This window comes from Coffea eugenioides, chromosome 6 (assembly GCF_003713205.1).
Source record: "Coffea eugenioides isolate CCC68of chromosome 6, Ceug_1.0, whole genome shotgun sequence".
In the NCBI taxonomy this organism is placed as follows: domain Eukaryota; kingdom Viridiplantae; phylum Streptophyta; class Magnoliopsida; order Gentianales; family Rubiaceae; genus Coffea; species Coffea eugenioides.
The window spans coordinates 6,583,611-6,603,807 of NC_040040.1; the positions used below are offsets into that span (position 1 = coordinate 6,583,611).

The following is a 20,197-nucleotide window of genomic DNA, read 5'->3' on the forward strand; positions in this document are numbered from 1 at the left end:
TGCTCAAGAGTAGAGGTGGCAAAGGAGGAGGTGGTGGTGATTTATTCGGGCAGAAGAACAAAAGTTATCGTTGAAGTCGTCGGAAACAAGAGTCGTATTTCTTGAATTTAATTTTTTTATTTATTTTTTAAATTTAAGTTGGGTAATGAGTGTCCAACACAAATACCCAAATTGCCCAAAATATATTTGAGTTTTTATTATCCAATTCAAAATTGACCCAACACCCAAATTACTCAACCCAACCTCTCAAATTAGTGGGTGGATTGTTGGGTTTTGGGCATAATTGCCAGGTCTAATGATGAGTATCATTTAATAGCGTGTCTAAAGCACTCGGTCAAAAAGAGTTGCACCAGAAAGTAGGGGCTTTGGAAGCAAAGCTTGAAAGCTTACTGCATCAAATCATCAAAGATCTCGATTGATTGATCTCGGCTCACTTTTTGCTAAAAAAAAAAGGGAGAATGCTTTCGAAGCATCCTCCAATTGGTCTCAAAAAGTTGAAGAACCTCCATAATTCGTCAGAACTATTTGGTTCTTCTTTCTTCTCTTTACTCGTCACGAAATGCCAATTATAGTAGGATAGTGAATTTGGCTCGTGATTCAGCTTTTGATGAGGCTGGATTTAATATCTGCAATTAGAACACTCCTATTCGTATTCTGTATTATGCTTGAATCAGTCGACATATTCTGTGCCGAAGTTTAGGCCATTCTGGTAACGATTTGCGACTATATCAAGTGCTGCTAATCATATCAGACAATTTCGTGTCAACAACCACTACATAGTTTACTGTTTTTGATCTGGACCTACAGGCTACAGAAGAATATGCTAAGCAAGCGGTGTTAGTTCTGACCGGTGGGTGCGGAATAGTATCGAGTATCCATTGCATGCATGCCGAGAGATAACCTCATTTGGACCCAAGTTGAGTGGCTCTGAAACAAGATTGCTGTAAACAGCCACGATAGTTCTTGGGCAGAATCGTTGCTTGGTTGCTGAGCCCAGAGAATCTTTCGGAAGACCAAATTAGCAAAAAAAAATGTCACCATCACACGAACATGCAATCCGCCGGTCGGATTCTCTTCTTCTTCTTCTTCTTCTTCCGGGCCATCTATATTCGCTGCCCCCACGATCCAGCCAGAAAATAATCCTCGAGTCAAAAACAAATGAAAAATCGGATGACACCGCCACCAGCTCAGCTAAGATTAGGAAGTACGCCTACCCATTGATTGCGGGGTCTCGGCATCTAATCCTATTATTAATGATCCCAATAAAATAACCATGGAGAAGAAGGAAATAAGATAATAATAAGTTGGCAACATTATAGAACACTTGCAGAAATTAAACAAAGTCGAAATTAAACAAAGTCATTTACAAAAGTATCCCTTTGAGAGAAGGTAAGATTAAAGACAGACTACAGAGAGACCAGAACGACCCGGACGCATCAGCTGGAAAACAGCATCGCAACATACTATACTCAGTTACAAGCGCAACCAAAAAAAAAAGATCAAATGGGCACTCTTTTAACCCATTCACCTCAAGACTAAGGGAAAAGAAAAAGGCAAAGTTAGGACTAACATGCTTGTCTATGCATTTACATTGAAGTCACTATGCAGCAAACGTCTTTTAGGCAACTTCAATTACTTGTTGCACAATTGAAGCGACTTCTTCTACTGGTGGACTTACAGGGGCTGGTAACTGTAGGTCAGTGAAGTGAAATTCAATCTGTAATCGATGATGTAGGGGCGTTGATTTTATCAAACCTTTCTTGATATCTGCCTGCAGTTCCCTAATAGGAATAGCAGCCAAGAAGCTCTTTATGTACTCCTTGCACGACTCTTTGCCTCGACATATGACCAGTTCTTCCTCCTCTTCACTCTTCATTGGTTCAGAATCTTCTGACGAACCTTCTTTTGAGCTTACCTGCTGGGAATCCGCATTCTTTGGTTCTGCTGCTGCAACAACTGGCAGATCACCAACAGATTTTTCTTGGGATGATTGAGCAGTATTTGGCAACTTGTAGATGGTTGTGTTCCTGTCAAACTTCAGTATGTAAGCCTGGTTACATCCTTCATAGAGTCTCTCTCCTAGGGTGTCGATGATGTAGTAAGCTTCAGCTTCAACCTTAAGCACAAAGAAATGGTCATTCCAACTGACAATGTAGACCTGAGGTTCACTGTCACCTGGACATTCTAAAGCAACACGGCTGATTTCATCCCAGATATTGTCAAATGACATGGCACCATGAAGAAAATCAAATCTTCCCTCATCCATCCCATCTGGATGAAAAAATCCAATAAATGACTTTCCAGGAATTACAGAAAGAGAACCAATTTTAGCATGTAGGATAGTCTCAAGATCAAAGTGCTTGTCAGGAAATCGCTCTCTGTAAATCTCATTGTCACAAAGGTTCCTCCATTCTAGAGATCCTTCCCTGATTAAACTATCAAACTGTGATTTAATCGGCATATGATCACGATTATTTTGCAACCAATCAGCAATTACAGCAACAAGGGCAGTGCATGCACTCTCTCCAGCTGCCCGCTCACTTCGCTGGTCAATAGAAGCAAAGAACACCTGGGTATGGAGCTTCAGATGTCCATCTCGGCTCATAATTCCTTTCTGTTCCCAATTACCAACAGCAAAATTGTCATCTCCAAACTCAGATACAGATGAGCGATGTGCACTTGAGTCTTCATCTGTCTTCCGCCACTGCCAAAATTGGCATAAACATGACTTAAAATTTGAAAATGAAAAACTCATTAAAATACAAAAGAAGGATGAATAAGGAAGGAGCTATAATGAAGCGATTGAATGGTGAATTCTCACCACAAAAGAAATACTAAACTTGATGGACTTGTGCCATTGTCCTCAAAATGAACATGATTTGAAAATCAGAGCGTGTGTCAACTAAAAAACTATATTTGTAATGGAAATGTACGCCAAAAACTTCATCAAGGACAGTCAAGGAAGGTTCTAACTTTATAAAACGTTCAAGCAATCATTAAAATGCCAAAATATTAATGGAGTCTGAGACACTGCATACAGAAGGCAGGACAAGTATCTGTGGATTCAAAGCTCTAGCAAGAAAAATGAAAAATATACTTTCCACAACAAACTATTTAATCATAACTTTCTTACCCAGAAAGAGAAAGATTCGTCTGAGCTGAGCTGCCGGCGATCAAAGTCGATATCATCTCCGCCTTCTTCTCCATTTCCCTTCTTCAGCAATGGCTCGCCTTTGGTTTTAGGAGATCTGAAGCTCAGCTTCCTCTTTTTCCAAGGTAATATACTACGTTTCGTATTCTGCAAGACAGATGCCTCAGAAACAGAAGTAATTGGATTATCAACAGGTGGGCAGCCAACATCAGATTTGCGGTTGCTATAGTAAACCCAATCCTCATCAACACTGTTGCTCCTAGAATTGGAGTAAAACGACCCACCTGCAAAGTTAGCATAAGCTAATGTTCCGTAACTAAATGACTTCCTAACAGTAGCGTTTTCCTTGCCATCATCTGATTCTCTTTCATCAAATTCTTCCAGTGAATCTGTGTCAAATGGGTAAGCATAATCGCCATCCTCACTCTTGGCCGAGCACCTGCCTTCACTTCCTTCTTCCTCACGGCAAGCCTTTTTAGCTCTCCGGGTGGACACGTACTCTGTAAAAATTTTGACCTTTCTGAGACCAGCTTTAAGAGCAGAAAGCTCATCTTTCTCTGGTAAGGGACTATCTCCAGACTGTAGTGGAGACTGAACAGGAAAACTTGTCCTCTGTGCTGACTCTACTGAATCTTGTGCACCTCTCAGCTCCAATAAGCTAAACAATATCTGTATCAGATAAGAGATAAAATCGGATATCAATAACAAATGTAAATCGAACCAGCATAAAGATAAATATTCAATTTGGCATCTGGTAAAAGCTGCACAACAGATGATACATACACGAAGTGAGAGCCGAGGCTCAGATGTACAGCCAGAAAGTACCAAAGGAATATCGGTTTCAACTTCCTTTTCAGTCACGCTAGCAAATTCAGCAAGGTTCAAGACTGCTGTACCAACAAGAGATCCCCTGTTCTTTGCCCCTTGATTCAAACCCTGGAACAGGAGAAAGTAACAGAAAATGGTAACAATAAAGCATCATATGAGAATCTTACTTATCAGAAAATGATAAAAACTTTCTCCTATGCCACTGCCACTGAGTGCACATACATGATGCATGAAAAAAATAATTTCTTTTGCAAAAATGACGTGCTGACATCCTTACAGAATAAAACGTCTCCGCTTTAACATAATTGCATGAGAGAAGATAACTGGTAAGATAAAATAATGGCATTCTGACTTTGTCGGATGAAGTAACTAAAACGTCGAGTAGCGACAATACAATTTAATAACTTATATCTAACATTGGCATCCTGAAATCCAAAATGACTTTTTCTGAATCTTACGCGGGGTAGCAAAACAACCAATCTCATTAGAGATGTCTGAATATATACATCTAAAAGACCACCACAAGACATGCCAAGCCTCTTGCATTATCATCAAAAAAAGCATATAAAAACATAAAAGCCAATCATATAACAGTAGCCGCCAAACTCATTTAACAGATGGAAAACAAAATATATAGCCAAGCGAAAAACCTATGTAATGACTTACAGAAGAATAATTATCTTCCATTCAAGAATCAACAAGTATCACATCAATAGTGGCAAAAGCATCCATAAATGAATAAATAACAACTCTTCGATGTCACACACAGAAAACAATTGGTTGGAGAAATGCAAACGCTAAAACACATTCCAAAATCTCCCAACATTCTGGTGGTCTAATTGCTGACCCCAAAAAACAAAAAATCAACACTCATATGGTTGGCATTTCCTCAAAGAATTATACCCATGGTTTGAATCAAAGCAAATTCAGTACACAGAAGGAAGCAAATGGTAGACATTTCCTCCAGAGACAGATTGAAATTCCCATATCTATTCACAACCAATAAAGGAATATCTGAGCGGAAGAAGAGGAAAAACTGATATGGTGAGTCACCAATAAACTAGAGTGCACATGCAGTTCTTTCCTTTTCATTATTCATTCCTTTACCTGTTTTCCCAAGTCAAGGCATGAACTAAAATATACGCTTCCATGAAACAACAAAAAAAAAGAACAAAAAAAGAGGAAAACTTTTTTATTCCAATAACCTTCTATAATCCAAACTAGTCATGCAAACTGAGCAATGATATCCAAGAATGAACATCAAACGGAAAAAGGAAAGAAATGGAAAGAAACAATCATGAAAACCCTAATTCTCCACAAATAAACCCCATGTATCCAATAACGCTGACAGAATTTCTCCCAAAAAAAGGAACAAACTTTAACGGCGTTCCAAAACCAAATGAGAAACCCCACAACCACATCAAGATTTCCTTAACCAGAAAATAAAGCCCAGAAAAGCCAAAATACTGAATCAATTAGTTGAATTAAGATAAAAAGTAATAAGATCCCAAGTCAACAAAGTCGGAGAGAGAAAGAGAAAAAGAAAAAGAAAATTTTTAAGTGAAAAAGAAAAAGGAAAACTCACATTGGAGAAGACAGCAAAGGCAACCTCCCAGGGATGAAACACATTGTCCTTGTACCCAGAAAGAGTACAAACACTCTGAAACTCCTCGTCCCACAGCACCAAGAAGCCACCGTTTTCACCATCTTCCTGGGTTTTGACACTCTCCTCTCTAGTACAGTTCTTCTTAACAGTGCTCCTCCTGAAAGTGCTGAGGGCGATCTTGGGTCCCTTCCACCTGATCTCCACCGTGAATCCCGGTGGAGCGGCCCCACCACCTTCTTTATCTGCAGAAGACGCATGCACCCAATCATTATTGTTGCTGCCGTTCCCCATCACCGCCAGAGAACCCTCCAGTCTCCGTACTTTCAATCTGACCTCGTATTTTCTCGTCTGCAGGGGTGGCCATGGTCGCCACCTCATCATCTTGACCACCATTCTCAAATTCTTTCCTTAAAAGATAAGACCCAAAAGCAAATACAGACCCTTTTTTTTTTTGGGTTTAGGAATTTGCCTAAAGGGGGTATGAGATCTGAGGAGACTACATGGGGAGATAAAAATGGAAGAGATTCAGGAAGAATGGTTACTGCAATTCAATGTGTTTACTGTGTGTTCTGTGAGAGAGTGTGTGTGTGTGTGTAAATGGATGCGAAGGAGAGAAAGAGGGAGGGAGAGGGAGAGAGAGAAAGAAGAATATGCCGTTAGTATTTGCTTGCTGAGAAACAGCGAAGGGTAGAGAGAGAAAAGCATGGGGGTGGGGGGGACTTATAGACTTTATAAACACAAAAAAAGAGAGGGGAGAAAATTGCTGGGGTAGGAAGGTGGGGGCTGGGGGAGAAGGCCGAAGGAAGAGGTGGGGTATTGCGTCAATACGACTTAGCATCAACAAACCCCAAAGCCACAGCTTAAGCTCAGTTATAAGCTAACTAACGAGTGACGACTATACGAACGTTGTGCGCTTCCGTACTTAGGAGTGGTGAAACTGAAACCTAAAAAACAACAAATGACTCTACAGGTGAAACTACAAAGCTCCCTGGTGGTTGTGTCTGCCATGGCTAACCACCGAAACTCCTGTACGTAATTAAGAGGCGTAACTATACACTTACCTGCCGTGGCTAATAAGTATATGGTACTAAGTATAAATAGATTTTCCTCATGAAAAGTCAGTAAACACTCGATTCATATACCTAAGTTATAACATATGATTGCGCATCTTCATAATTATTGTCCTCAGAAAACAAAACAAAAATATTAACACCCTGAATTCATTCTTTCTCCGTAAGCACTCGATAACTAAATCCATAAATAATTTGTTACCAGGTGGATAAATAGAGAAATACGACAATAAATACCAACAGCTGTGATTTTGATGTGGTAAAACTAATAATGTCTGTGTTGTTTTAGGAAGTGTATATACATATATATATATATACACACACTCAGCTCGTATGGTTAGTACTCAGACAAAGGTATGCCAAAGTTTTGTGAGTCTGGTGCGAGCGTGCGGTTCTGTAAACGTAATCCGTTTTGTTATATGGGCTGGCGCCTGGCGGTGGCGGGGTTATACACTTATACTTATGCCGTGGGTGATTTTGGTGGGACCCCGAGTGCAATATGTTGTAGTGGATTTAAGGGACACGGCTGAATTTTTGGGGATGAAACGGCGTCGGAGTCTGGCAGTTGACTTGGGTGCATTGTGAGATGAAAAAAGGTCAAGGAAGAGAGCGAGAGGATATGGCGGTTGAGTAGTTTACGGGACTTTTGAGAGGGAGAGAGAAGGGTGGATATTTCATATTTATCCTTACTTAGTAGTGCTATTTCTTTTCTTATTTATTCTCAATTAAGTGACGTCATTTTTTGACCTTTTCTTTATTTTCTTGTATTCAGCTTCTCATTTATTAGCAGCCGAGTGCATTGATTGTTTTAGGTTTGGTTTTCCCACTTGTTTTGATTATTTATTTATTTATTTTGCTAGTATGAGGTATGAGGATACCTTGCTCATTTTTATCCTTCCTTTTTTTTTTTTTTGGGTGGGATGTTCATTTTATCGATGATAAGAAGCAATAAAATATGAACTGATTCCACTTGATCATTGATAAACACTTAATTGTGTTTTTTTAGCTGTGGATTATCTCTTAATTTGTTACTTCATCAAGTCTTTAAGATATGTACGGATGTCGAAGCTCTTTATCCTTCCCTTCGTTTGTCAACTAATCCAGTCTCTGTTTTTTGGTTGCATTAAATGACAACATGAGTTATCTTTTGGTTAAAAAAAAAAGACTACAAGAGAAATTTATCACCACCACGCGTCAATAACTCTTTATCATTTTTTCTACAATTCAGAATTTTTGGTTTACATCTGCGTAACTGAAACATAAATGCACCGTTATACACGCGGCAACAACTCTTTATCCTTCACCATCATCAGATCTAACATTTGTATTTTAGAAGAAGTTACAAATACTGACACGTTAATAAAAAATAAGATTTGAATCCTAAGTTTTTGATGATGATTAACAGCTCAAAAGGCTGTTGGTTAACTCTTTTCTAGTTTTCAAAACAAAAATTTCCGATCTATATGACACGTGTTTTTTCAAGTTAGATCTAAAAAACATACAATAGTTGCTTTTTTTTTCTTTTTCTTTTTACGTACTTGCGGCTTTCCTCCCATGGTGTTTTCTTCTCTTTTAGATGATCATAAGTATGCAATTTTATTTATACACGTACGGAAAACTAAAAGATATAGCATATATAGAAGTTGCAAGCACTCATCCTTCGAGATCAAGCAATTAGTACATGCCAATATTTCATTCACATCAATGGAATCCGGGATTTGAAATGACTATCGAAACTTGGCGATGCATTATTAATAGCTAGTTCCCAAAAAAAAAAAAAGAAAAAAAAGAGCAATCAGTTAGTACCGTAGCCGAATAAAAAGAGTTGTTATTTACCCGTATTTAAGAACCATATTTATCGTTCTTACTAGAAGAGCTGCGGGCATTTTGGAAAGAAACAACAAAGGAGAGAATTTTATGCTACAAAATAGCCCAATATGAATTCTGAAGACACAATTATTTTCACAAACTGGAACTATGGATGTGGTTCTAACGCACATAAATGGTGAAAATGCGCTTCTTAAGTCATGCAATATAAGAAAATCCTATAGAGAGTAGAATCAAATAAATCTTTAAACACCAGTAGTAGTTTTAACTTTGAAGCCTAAAGAAATATCTACTTCTTGCAAGTTGTTGTATATCTCCATCTCACTGAGATGATCACCGTGTAGCTTTTGGTGTACTGATTTTGCTGAGAAGTCTTCTCGTGGATGAAAATTAAAGCACGATATATGGTCCCTATCACCTTTTACAGTCCTTTTTTTCCGCTTCTAAATTTTAACCTTGTGCAAGTTTCATGTCTTTCTGCCTTTATCTGAAATGGAGAGGTAACATTACTCAAACTCCCCAACCACCACTTCTCTGGTTGAAAGGAAGTCTACTGTTCAACTCAGTTTATACATTTCCCCCCTCTTTAATAACTCAAGTTTGAGAAGATACTATATAGTAGTTACGACTTTCTAGTTTTCCCTGTTCTAGAATCCGGGTTCTTGAATTCTTTAATTCCGTTCTACAAAAAAACTTAAAAAATTCACAATACCTGCTGCTAAAATAAAATCACTCGCTAACGTCAAAGCAAAACGATTCATATATATATATATATAAGGAAAAAGAAAAAAAAAAAAAGGAACGATTGATGAATTGAATATGTTAGTATTCTTGCACCAAAACATAAAAGCCATTTTAGTTTGCCATTGAACGTTCATTCATATGAAGCAAATATTGAGTTTGATATGATGTAATAACATTCAGATGATTGTGATATAAGTTTGAGTTAATTAAAGAGAGGGATTAATTAAATTCTCCCCGTCATTCTCCAGTTCACACCCTTCATAATTAAATTAAATACTTGTACAATTAACATTATGATTAATTTTTCCTACACTGATAGTGTATATACTGTTAGCGTTTGGATGAATGACAAATATGCAAAAATTGAATTTAACATGTCATGGATCCAACTTACTCTTAACATTAACCCAGTTTGAAATTGTGATCCCAGATTTGGATATATAAGATATAAATTGTAACCCACGTCTTAATTCATTCTAATACCCCTGGAAGCTCTCTTTCATTGTCTTGATACTATGGCTCATATTATTAGTGGTCGCTTAATTGATCCGTTTTGGTTAATTATCTGTTGAGTAGTAACTTAATATGCAAGTGACTTTGAAAATGAACCATTGACTTGACTTCATGTGCAACACATTTGCATCAAACGCCAATTGGTATTTTGCTTGATATTCAGTGGGCTCTTTCTATTGGCAAATCTTTTATGGGAAAATAGGTCTCATTGAATAAATAATCATATTAAAGTGCTTAGGGGAGGGTTGGTCGCTTTGTGGGGTGCAATTGCAACTTGACAATTGGTTTGATCCACATTATTCTGCTCAATTACGTACTAATATACAAGAAATCTTCGATACTTCTCCTTTTGTAACAATTTATAGTTGTACAAGTCGATGTAAGTTGTTGTTGTATATATATATATTTTTTGTATGTTTGATTTCACACATCATATTTTCGAAATGTTTGTGCATGCTATATCCGTACTAGGAGCTGCACGAATTAATACCATATGTAGGACCCTTCTGGGAAAACTTGCTCATTCTGTCTGTTCTTTTATATGGTTGAGAAAATCTGCTTTATGTACGTTTTTTTAATTTCCAAGCTCCTGTTTATCGCATCGTGCCGGAGGAGAGGCATGAATGATTGCAGGAAGGAACTGTTTCGAAAGGTTGATGGTCAAAATTTGACCCAAAAAAAAATGTAAAATTCATATTATATTTTGTACATCGTTTTTCATATCATGAGTGAGATTCACAAAATTTTGTTCTATAATTACATGTTATTAAAATAATTTATATCGTGTATATATAAAATTATATATTGTGCATTTTATACAAAATCGATCCGAACTATTTTTTTTTAATGACTATTCGGACCTTAGTCCCATGGTGCCATATTGGCTGGCAACTAGCGACGACTTGCACTCGTCTGGAACCGATCCGCATGCGCGCGTCATTAACCGAAGATAGCATCAGAAGAGCAGTTCGTTCTTTGGTACTAATACAATGTATCCTTTTTTTTTTTTGGGGTTACTGCTACTGCTACTGCTATTATCTTGTTTGAAAGAAGATAATCGGCAGGCACCCCAGACCAGTACTTAGTTTTAAATATTTAATAGTAACAGATACAGTTGGCTCTGAGTCAGAAGCACCCTATAACGATCCTTAATTTATGCTATGTCCTTTTTAGACTTTTTTGGAGACTGAAATATATTTTAACTTCGGGCTACTAAAACATTAAATTCCAAATCACCTGACTTAAGACGCGGAATTGGATGCTTTTCATGCGTGCGTGCAATTCTGATTCTCTTTATGCTTTTTATAATAAAAATTTTAGTAAAGCCAGCTATGTTGACGTCCTTTTTTATGAAAGTTTTCTACAGAGAAAGTGAAAAAAAGGGAGACTTGGATAATAGTGGTTGGAAAATTTTGTTGAAAAGTGCCGAAGGATCAAATGTGACGGTCGTTTCATTATCGAGTCATTTCAGTTCCATATATATCAGGATCAAATGTGCATAGGTACTCTATTTGTCTTGTAGCAGTGTGTTTGGTTCCATTATGCATGATTCTAGCTTTCACCCTGATCGATAATTGCTGTGTCCATCCATTTGATGCCATATTGATATAATTATATATATGAAGAAATCTTCGGAAATGGCTAAGATTATATATAGATTATTCGGCCTTTCATTATCTTTTTTTTTTAACTGCAACGATTAGATTTTTATAACCTAATTTATCTTAATTTGTAGGGAGGGGAATCTAAAGAGATTGTAGTTATAAGAATTTGACTTAGATCAAAGGGTCATTCCGATATCTTTTTTGAATTCTTTTCACGATAAATGGAGCTAAAATCCTTAACTTACAGTTCAAAGAGGGAATTAATCCTTTTTTTTTGTGGCCATTGAATCAAAGTTAAGTGGTTTATATGACCTCTCGTTGTCGCTGAAGCCACTATGAGGAATTGAACTTAGCTTGGGAACTAAGCTTGAACGATCATGCATGATGGTTCAAACTTGATCTCCTCAATTATGCAAATGAATAAGGTTGTCGATCGAGTAGGTCAAGCCGTCAAGGGGAAGAATACTTGATACGTTTCTTACTTGGGGTTTCTTGATTTTGGTGCACATCAATTAAGACCAAATGCCGGAATTGCATGCCTCTTGACGAGAAAAAGGTATTCTTACAGCAGCGATAGAAATACGACTCATTGTGATATCTCGAGAATTTATATGTGTCGAGTAATTTTGCATAATACTGAGGACCATCCAGCCGTGCATGCCCACTTTTATGACATGGTCGTGTCCTTAATAATAATAACGAGACTGATAATTTACTTTAAATAGAAAAAAAAAAATCCACAGTCCTGTCCTGTGAAGAATTAAACTTTTTAACTTACTATTTATATAGGAGTATTATATTATATTAAGGTAGAACTTGATATAAATATTCCTGTTAAATGTCAATGCCGTGTCTGCAGTCACCAGTTCGGTCATCCTTTTGATTTGCCACTCTTTTTAAAGTAGGGGCGGTCGCACTTAATGGCGACGAATAAATGAATTCTTAATGAAGAATTACGGTGGAAAATGCAGTATTATATTTCTGTGTAATTAAAGTTTGTTAGGTTGTTAATACACAAAAAAATAGCTTAAAATGGTTTTAGCTCTAATATGCAAGGCCTTTGGAAATAAGAAGCTTAAAACAGTAATCCATGACGCCAATTAATTAATCTGTTATACTAATTTGTTGCTATGTTACAACATATGGCAAGTCTTTTATCATACACGTTCTGTCCTTTTTCTTTTGCTTGATATCTATCATCATTAGAAAAAATGGTCTTGATGCTTTCCATTTCTTGGGTTTAGCCCTTCATTTTGCATTTACTTAAATCTTTTTTTTCTTTGAAATGGATAAGCTTAATTGAGCACTTTTTAATTGAAATATTATTTAGAATAATTACCGTAGCACTTTTTGTGATGTGATGTATGTGAGATAAAAAGTAATTGAAAATATAAAAAGGTGAATTGGGAAATGTGTTTATGATGCAAGTGAAATATTATTTGAGATAATTTGACAATCCAAACACAATATTTCTTTTGCATGATCTCATGCATCATTAATGCCGGACATCCTAATTAACCTCTATGTGTGTCACTTAGCTAGATGCTATGCATAAAAATTAAGAAGCAAATAAGGCTGCTATTTTGCAATAACTAATAGTCTAATACTAATATTCCTTTTTTTTCACAACAATAACATTTGTATAACTTATTCTAACCTAATCTAAGGAGAGGGAGGAGCTGACGGAATTTTTTCGTCGAAAGAAGCCACAATTAAGTGGCAAGTCTAATATCAGTACCTAACGTATGGTCTCAGTGTAAAAAAAAAAAAAAGAATTCCCGATTTCGAAAATCGAGGGAGAATGAAAGGAACAATATACTTAGAAGATGAATAAAACAAGAAAATAATATCAAAAACTCGCAGGCCTCACAAAGTGACAAACTGCAACAACAGCCACAAAACAAAAAGGTATCGTCGTGCAAGTGGAAAATGGACCTAAACTAAAACAGTGGAACAGTCTACACCATGCTCCAGTGTCCCGAGTCTGATTAATTATTATCAAAATGCCAGCCTCTTCAGTTCTGGTTCTGGGCTGTGTTGTTCGATTCCACCACTTTAGTCAATTTTTATTCTTTTTTTTTTATTTTTGGTGGGTAATGAAAGATAAAAATGCATAAATAGCATGTACTCTTTCTGTCGGAGCTTATGTACGATAACATGATCTTCTCCGACCTCGTCATCTTCATTGTTAAGGTCATCTAATCCGGGATATGAAGGTTTTAATTGCGGATTTGCCATCAATAATAAGAATGATTTGTATCTTAAAAATACAAAAAGACCGAGGAGGACGGGGGGCATGCATCAGCAGTCATCACACTTGTGTATTGATGGCAAGTGATCCCAAACTCCACTCAAGTAGAACGGGAGGAAATGTAAAAGATTTACGCGGCAAACTTTAACTCCGTAATAGATTTGTTTGGATAGAGTATTAGTTGAAATATTATTTAGAATAATTACTGTAATACTTTTTATGATGTGATGTATATGAGATAAAAAAGTGATTGAGAATTTAAAAAGGTGTGTTAGAAAATGTATTTAAAATACAAGCGAATTATTAGTATTTAAAAAAAAAGAGATATCCAAACAAATAAAGTGTTTTTTTTTTTTTTTGGTGTTGGGAAGGGTGGGGTAAGTGCAATAAGAACTTTTGATTGTTACTGATTTGCGATTTGCACTTTAAAGCATCAATTTAAGTAATTAAACAGTGCCTTATATTATCAATTTTTAGTACACCACGTAAATTAATTGATTGTTCGTAACTAAATAAGAATCTTATGTTAAACGGATGCAATTTAAGAACCTTGTCCCGCATTAGAAATTTTAGTTTCAAAAGAAAAACTATATATATTTGCTTCCAATTTGTTTGAACTAAACTCGTGAGTTCAAGGGGGCAAAACCAAAATTGGTAATACTCTATAATAGTAATTGAATGCGTATTGCTAGTTTTATTTTATCAAACAGTCTTTTTAAGGTACCGAAACTCTTAAGAATTTGTCATAAATGTGAAGCCGGTCACCGTCGGCTCAGCTCTCAAGCAACCAGAGTCTTCGCTCTTATATTTCAATTCTGACCAAGCGTGATGGTTGCCTATGGCATGGGTAATTAAAACCTCAAGAGTCAATGACACAGGCTAGATTATTCTACTTATTGTGGCCATACTAACCAACCATCCAAATCAAAATCTATACCTACTGAGAGTAGACTCTATTCAGTCAGTTTTTTTTTTTCTTCAAAAGGCCTTTGAGTTGAACCTTTCTATCCTCGGATCATCAAATGATGCCTTTAAAATTTCATTTGTAGGAAGTAGGAGTGTGCAAAATCGAAAAATTTCGATTTACTGATCGAATTTGAATTGAATTTGAAATTTTCGAAATCAGTAATTCGAAATTCGGAACTGAAATCGGGTTTTGCAATTTCGAATTATGCGAATTTGGTAATGAAAATTTTCAAATCGAAATTTCTGATTTTGAATTCACAATTCGAAATTCCTATTTCAATTTCAAATTTGTTTTTCATATATATATTTATAATATTTATATATATGTAATATAACATTTATATTATAATAATAATTTTTATATTCCTGAATTCGGTGATTCGAAATTCCTATTTCGAATTCAAATTCTTTTTTCATATATATATATATATGTACGTAATATAATATTTATATTATAATAATAATTTTTATATTCTTGAATTCGATGATATTGGAATTTACCGAATTCTGAATTGAATTCGGAGTTGGTGAATTCGAAATCGAATTTGGTCGAAAATTCTGATGTCAAAATTTCAAAAAAAATTGGATTTCAAAATTTCGAATTATCGATTTTGATTTCGATTCGCGCCCTAGTAGGAAGTGTTATCTCATAATATGATCAACAGTGAAATCGAACCAAATGGAATCAATTTTAAGCTTGGTTTGATATTTGAAAACGCCTGATCCAAGTTCGAGTATTTTGACCTTTTTATGTCTGAATTCAGAATATCATGTTTACAGTGCATAAAAGTGATATGTTGGCTAATAACCCCTACTTAATTTAAACGTAACTGATTTCAATGGCAAATCGGTATGGCCGAATTTATACACCATACTATTGAGTAACTCGGTCAAAATTTCAACCCGCGTGTGATGAAGATGCATACTTGTACACAAACCTTTGGATACTTGAAAACTTTCAATTGGAGCCATGATTACAGCAGCAGGTGGTGGAAATTGGAGATGCACTGAGCTAGAATCATGATTTTCATTTAGATTTTTTTTAGGTATTGAAGAAAGATCATCATGTTGAGGAGGATCCTATGAATATTACCTCGGCATTTCCAGACACATAATTCACCTTTTGCTAGACTGGTGGGGCTCCGTCCAAGCCAGCAACCACGATCACCCCCAATCAAGTATCAAGATTACGCTACACTGTCCAGACGAATTGATTTGCAGTGCGTCGATGTTTTCTTCTGTCTGTGCATATATGAACAAGGCAAAACCACTTGTCTGGATATCCATTACGTAAATTTGATATCATCTCAGGTTCTTGAGCTTTCTTCTAACCTAAAACGAGAGATTTGCCATAGAATTACAAGAAAGTTTGATTAGTCAATTAATCAAAATGGAAAAGAGCGTACGACTTGTTACATCTTCAGTTGAGATTACTGTACCAATAGTTAATGAAGGATTTTGGGTGCCATAAACACCAGCAAGATGTTCTCATAATTTAATCGGTAAAATTGCTGCTTAAAAACAAAGTATGATTGCCCAAGCAAGATACTGATGGGTACTGAATTTTTATGATGAGCTTCAAGAAGTGGAAATAAATGATCGATTAAATTAGTTTTTGTAAGCTTTGCAACGAAGTTAACTTTAAAATGAATGAATGCCATGATAGCAGCATTAGGATGAGCAAATGAAAATAGCTATATATACGATGAGTACTGGCAAGTATTTCAGCATCAGCTGGGAGACGATGCGAATTCAAGCTCTAGAATTGAAAACAGAAACTTATGTCGAAATGACGGAATGTCGTAAAGTTGGGCTTCAGCATAGGTCGCCCGTCACAAATTGGAACATTACAGTGGCCTTTCCTTAATACGAGTTTCGCCCAAATCCATTTTGTTCGTCAGATTTGTAACTCTTGCTCTTAGGGATTGATGGGCGGGATTGGTCGAAGTCTTCCAGGACAAGAAGCCAATCAATGATCACTGAAATTGTCCCAAGCGATAGTCTGGGCCAGAAACTGCAACTTCCAATAACTTGAATTGGGACCAAGCCCAGAAATCCTAGAACAGGTCAGCCTATTGATTCCGAAGTTCATACTAGTGTTGGTTGCGTGCACAAAGTAGGGCAGGTTCACAATGGTGCTTTGCAGAATCACAACTGACTCTCAGTGGATCGGCAAAAACTCACGTAGTTTATACTTTACTTTTTTTTTTGATACAATAGATTTTATTCTATATCTACTCCTACTTTATACTAGGGAGAGAAGTGAATTTAAAAAGATCAAAGGCAAAATCAGAAAAGACTGAGCCACAACTGGTTCAGAGTTCAGACGGGGTGCATAGGCGAAATTTTCAGAAAAGTCTAAACTTAAAATGTAGGTTGTGAGTGCTCACCTCGGCCCTCTTCGTCTTTTCAGTGTCGAGGTGGTTCACTTCTTTATGATGCTCAAGGTCGAGGTGATTATCTCTGACTCCTTATCTTTATTTCATAACTCATCTCCACCTTTCCAAGATGATCCCTCCTCGGCTATATCCTCAAGTTTGGTCAGTCGACGTCTGACATAAACAGGCATAGCTGATTAATGCCAGGCGGGGTTGACATGACCGCTGCTATCGACCTACCTCTGACACCGCCGCCCTAAACTAACGCCCTACAGGTGACAGGGAGCGGGTTCCATCATGCCTCCTCTGAGTCTCTTGACTATAAATATTCTCCTCCTTTTTTTTTGTGAAGGGGAGGGGGGAGGGGGAGGGGGAGATAGACTCCAACTCAGTTTAGTGTGGCTCTTGCTCATAACTCGAGTCCAATTAGTCTTGCTTTTACTTGTAATTTCTTACATAATTGACTTTAGCATCAGAGCTAGATCGGGGGATAAGACCCCGCTCGTTCTTCTATCTTGACAGGTGTGTTTGTACTGTCGACTTGATTCGTCCATCCAGAAATCACCTCGTCATAGGTCAAGGGAGTTTTAAAACTCTTTTGGTTACATAGTTTATGCTTTACCTGCAAACTAAGAATATTGCCGCATTTCAAATTGGATTTCCTGATATAATTGTTTCGGAGATAAAGAGCACTGCGTAAGGCAGGCTAAATACAGTTACATGTAGGATCACAATAGTGATATCAAATAGTCATAAATTACAACTCAATGTTAATCTCACACTTAGCGAGACATATACTAACGTAAAGTTAAAAAAAAAAAGTAAGTTATAAATACGGGGGTTATCTGCTTTATCATTTGAATAGTAAGAGTAGTAGAATAAATTCACTGCATGGTTCAAGAATAATTGCTTATTTCCAACAAAAGCAGTTATTGTACAGACCGTGGCAATTTCATCCACGTTCTACACATCTAGCACATGGTCATAACCAGAAGAAACATGAGCATAAATTATCAAAACCATGGATTAATTGGTGACAAGCATCAAAACAAGCTAAAAATAAAGATGGAAAGTCCAAGGTTAACATCAACAACAAAGTGCTGAACTGGGAGTCGAACGAGCTATGGGCTTGCGCTAGAGCCCGACTTCTCTGTGTTACAAGGGCAAAGAGTTTCTTGCAATTCGGCAGCAGCTAGCTGTAGTTTTTGGAAAAAGGAAGAGAAGATTCTGCGTTTGATAGTACCTCGCACCGGGGTGACGAATGGCCGTGCATGGACAAAGTACGTAATTTTCATAGAAGAAGCTGAAGAGGAGGGAAATGCTGTAGTACTACAAGTAGTGCTTCGAGAATAAATGGATGTCATGTTTTCTGTTGGATGCTTACCTTCTTATTTTCCATGTGTAATACTAAAACCCAAGAAAAAAAAAAAAAAACTGGAGGGAGGCTGGAAGCCTGGAGCTCACAACTGATGATACCTGCGATCTTTTTTGATCGAGGAAGTTGTGTATGTATAGAGAATGGTGTTGCCTAGTTGGGATTCAAGCATCCCTCCCCCATTTCAACGATATATATATATAGAGAGAGAGAGAGAAAGGGGGAAGAGATCTTAATTATAAGCAAATGAATTATTGGTCAGGTATTCGTTATCCCTTTGAAAAGTTTGTTGGTGAAGGGCTGCTGTGGCGATAGAGCCAGACAGAGACAGGGATGGTTAAGAGAGTTATGCATGCTTTGGCCGAAAAAGGATGCTTCCTACCACATGCAGGAATTCACTTCTTTATGTTGTGGATTGACCTTTTTTGGCTATTACCATAACTCTTTTGCACTTGCATTACCATACATTATAGTTGGACGGATTGGGCCGTAATTAATCTGACCGCCTGGATGAAGATTCCTTTATTATCCCTCCATTCTTCCTGTGGGGACTATGACACGGCCCCCCGGGGTTTGGGGGGTGCCGGGGTGGGGTAGGACTTACAAATGCTCTACAACATATATAGTGCCAGTAATTTTTGGAATGTTTGTAGCCCTTAATTCGTGAATTCTTGACATTCTGGAACCAAATTGAATCATTAATAGTAGATTATTGTATGGTACTGCAAGAAAGTTCCCTCATTTCTTTCACATCCAAAATAAGCTGAGTCATTCATTATTATTTGTTTTCCCAAATACAAGCTCCTTGAATCCTCTCTCACGGGTTGTGTTAAATGTGTTGTGGTTGATTTGACGGGTTGAAGCTCCTGTCAGTGGCCTTCTAATTATTACAGTAAATAATGCTGAAAGAACAATATACTGTAGTGTATTTCCATCAGAAAAAGGTAAAGTTAAAGAAACAGAAACAAGCACTCTTGAAATAATTTACGCAAGTTTTCTTAATCCAATTCCAGAGCCTTTTTTTTTCCCAACAAAACTTTTCAACCCCAGTGCCGGTTTGCTCATTTTCGCTTTTGCCAAATAACTGTGCAGTCCCTAATAAATTGATTTTATCCTAATGAGACTTGAAATTAGGACAGGCCAAGACAGTCAAGATGTGGGCTGCTTTTTTTAATTAAGATAAGACTCGTTTTAGTTTTTTGGTCGTTCCTGGTCAAAATCGCTAGAATATTTTATGTAGCGGGCTACGACATACCCTTGTTGGAATTCTAATTCTAATTGACCAGACAATTTTCCATATTAAAATTTGTGAAAATTTTCCATAATAACATCAGTAATCAAAACGGAACCTGTGTTTTGACCTTCTTGTTCCTAGTCAGTAAGTAATCTTGGGACGAGGGCCATTAGGGATGTAATTGAATCGATCTACTCTTGAGCAGCTCGCGAATAGTTCAGTCAAAATTTTGACTTATACTCAATTCATTAATTATTCAAGTCAAGTTTGAGTATTATTTTTTCAAATTCGATGACTTATTGAACCTTATTAAATACAAAGTAATTAATTAACAATTACTCCCTCCGTCCCAATATTAGAGACGTTTATAGGGAATGCAACTTTTTATGTACAGTGATATCATTATTGACAGCCAAGCCTTTGTTCCAAATTTATCCCGTCGCAAGTACAATGGTCAGCTGCACTTTGTATTTTTCATGGAGTAATGATTTCGTGGGTCCCATCTTAACCAAAAGCATCCCTTTGTATGTTAGAGACACGCGCTATTATTGGCTTATAAAGTGAGAGTTAGTCTCACGTACTCCTCTTGCTTCTCCAAATGGATAATAAATAGTAGGTCCCACCAAATTTATTTGGATTTTCTAGCACAT

General features: G+C 36.8%; 1 protein-coding gene across 1 annotated transcript; it reads right to left on the reverse strand.

Annotated features, from left to right (window-relative positions):
* Positions 1–1,313: 1,313 nt before the first annotated feature.
* Positions 1,314–6,203, reverse strand: LOC113775091. The gene is made up of 4 exons (XM_027319831.1): positions 5,565–6,203; positions 3,935–4,087; positions 3,134–3,820; positions 1,314–2,704 (listed from the first exon to the last, which is right to left on the reverse strand). The coding sequence occupies exons 1-4, from the start codon at positions 5,976–5,978 to the stop codon at positions 1,619–1,621; spliced, it is 2,340 nt and encodes a 779-aa protein (XP_027175632.1). The 5' UTR covers positions 5,979–6,203; the 3' UTR covers positions 1,314–1,618.
* Between the last annotated feature and the right edge of the window lie 13,994 nt (positions 6,204–20,197).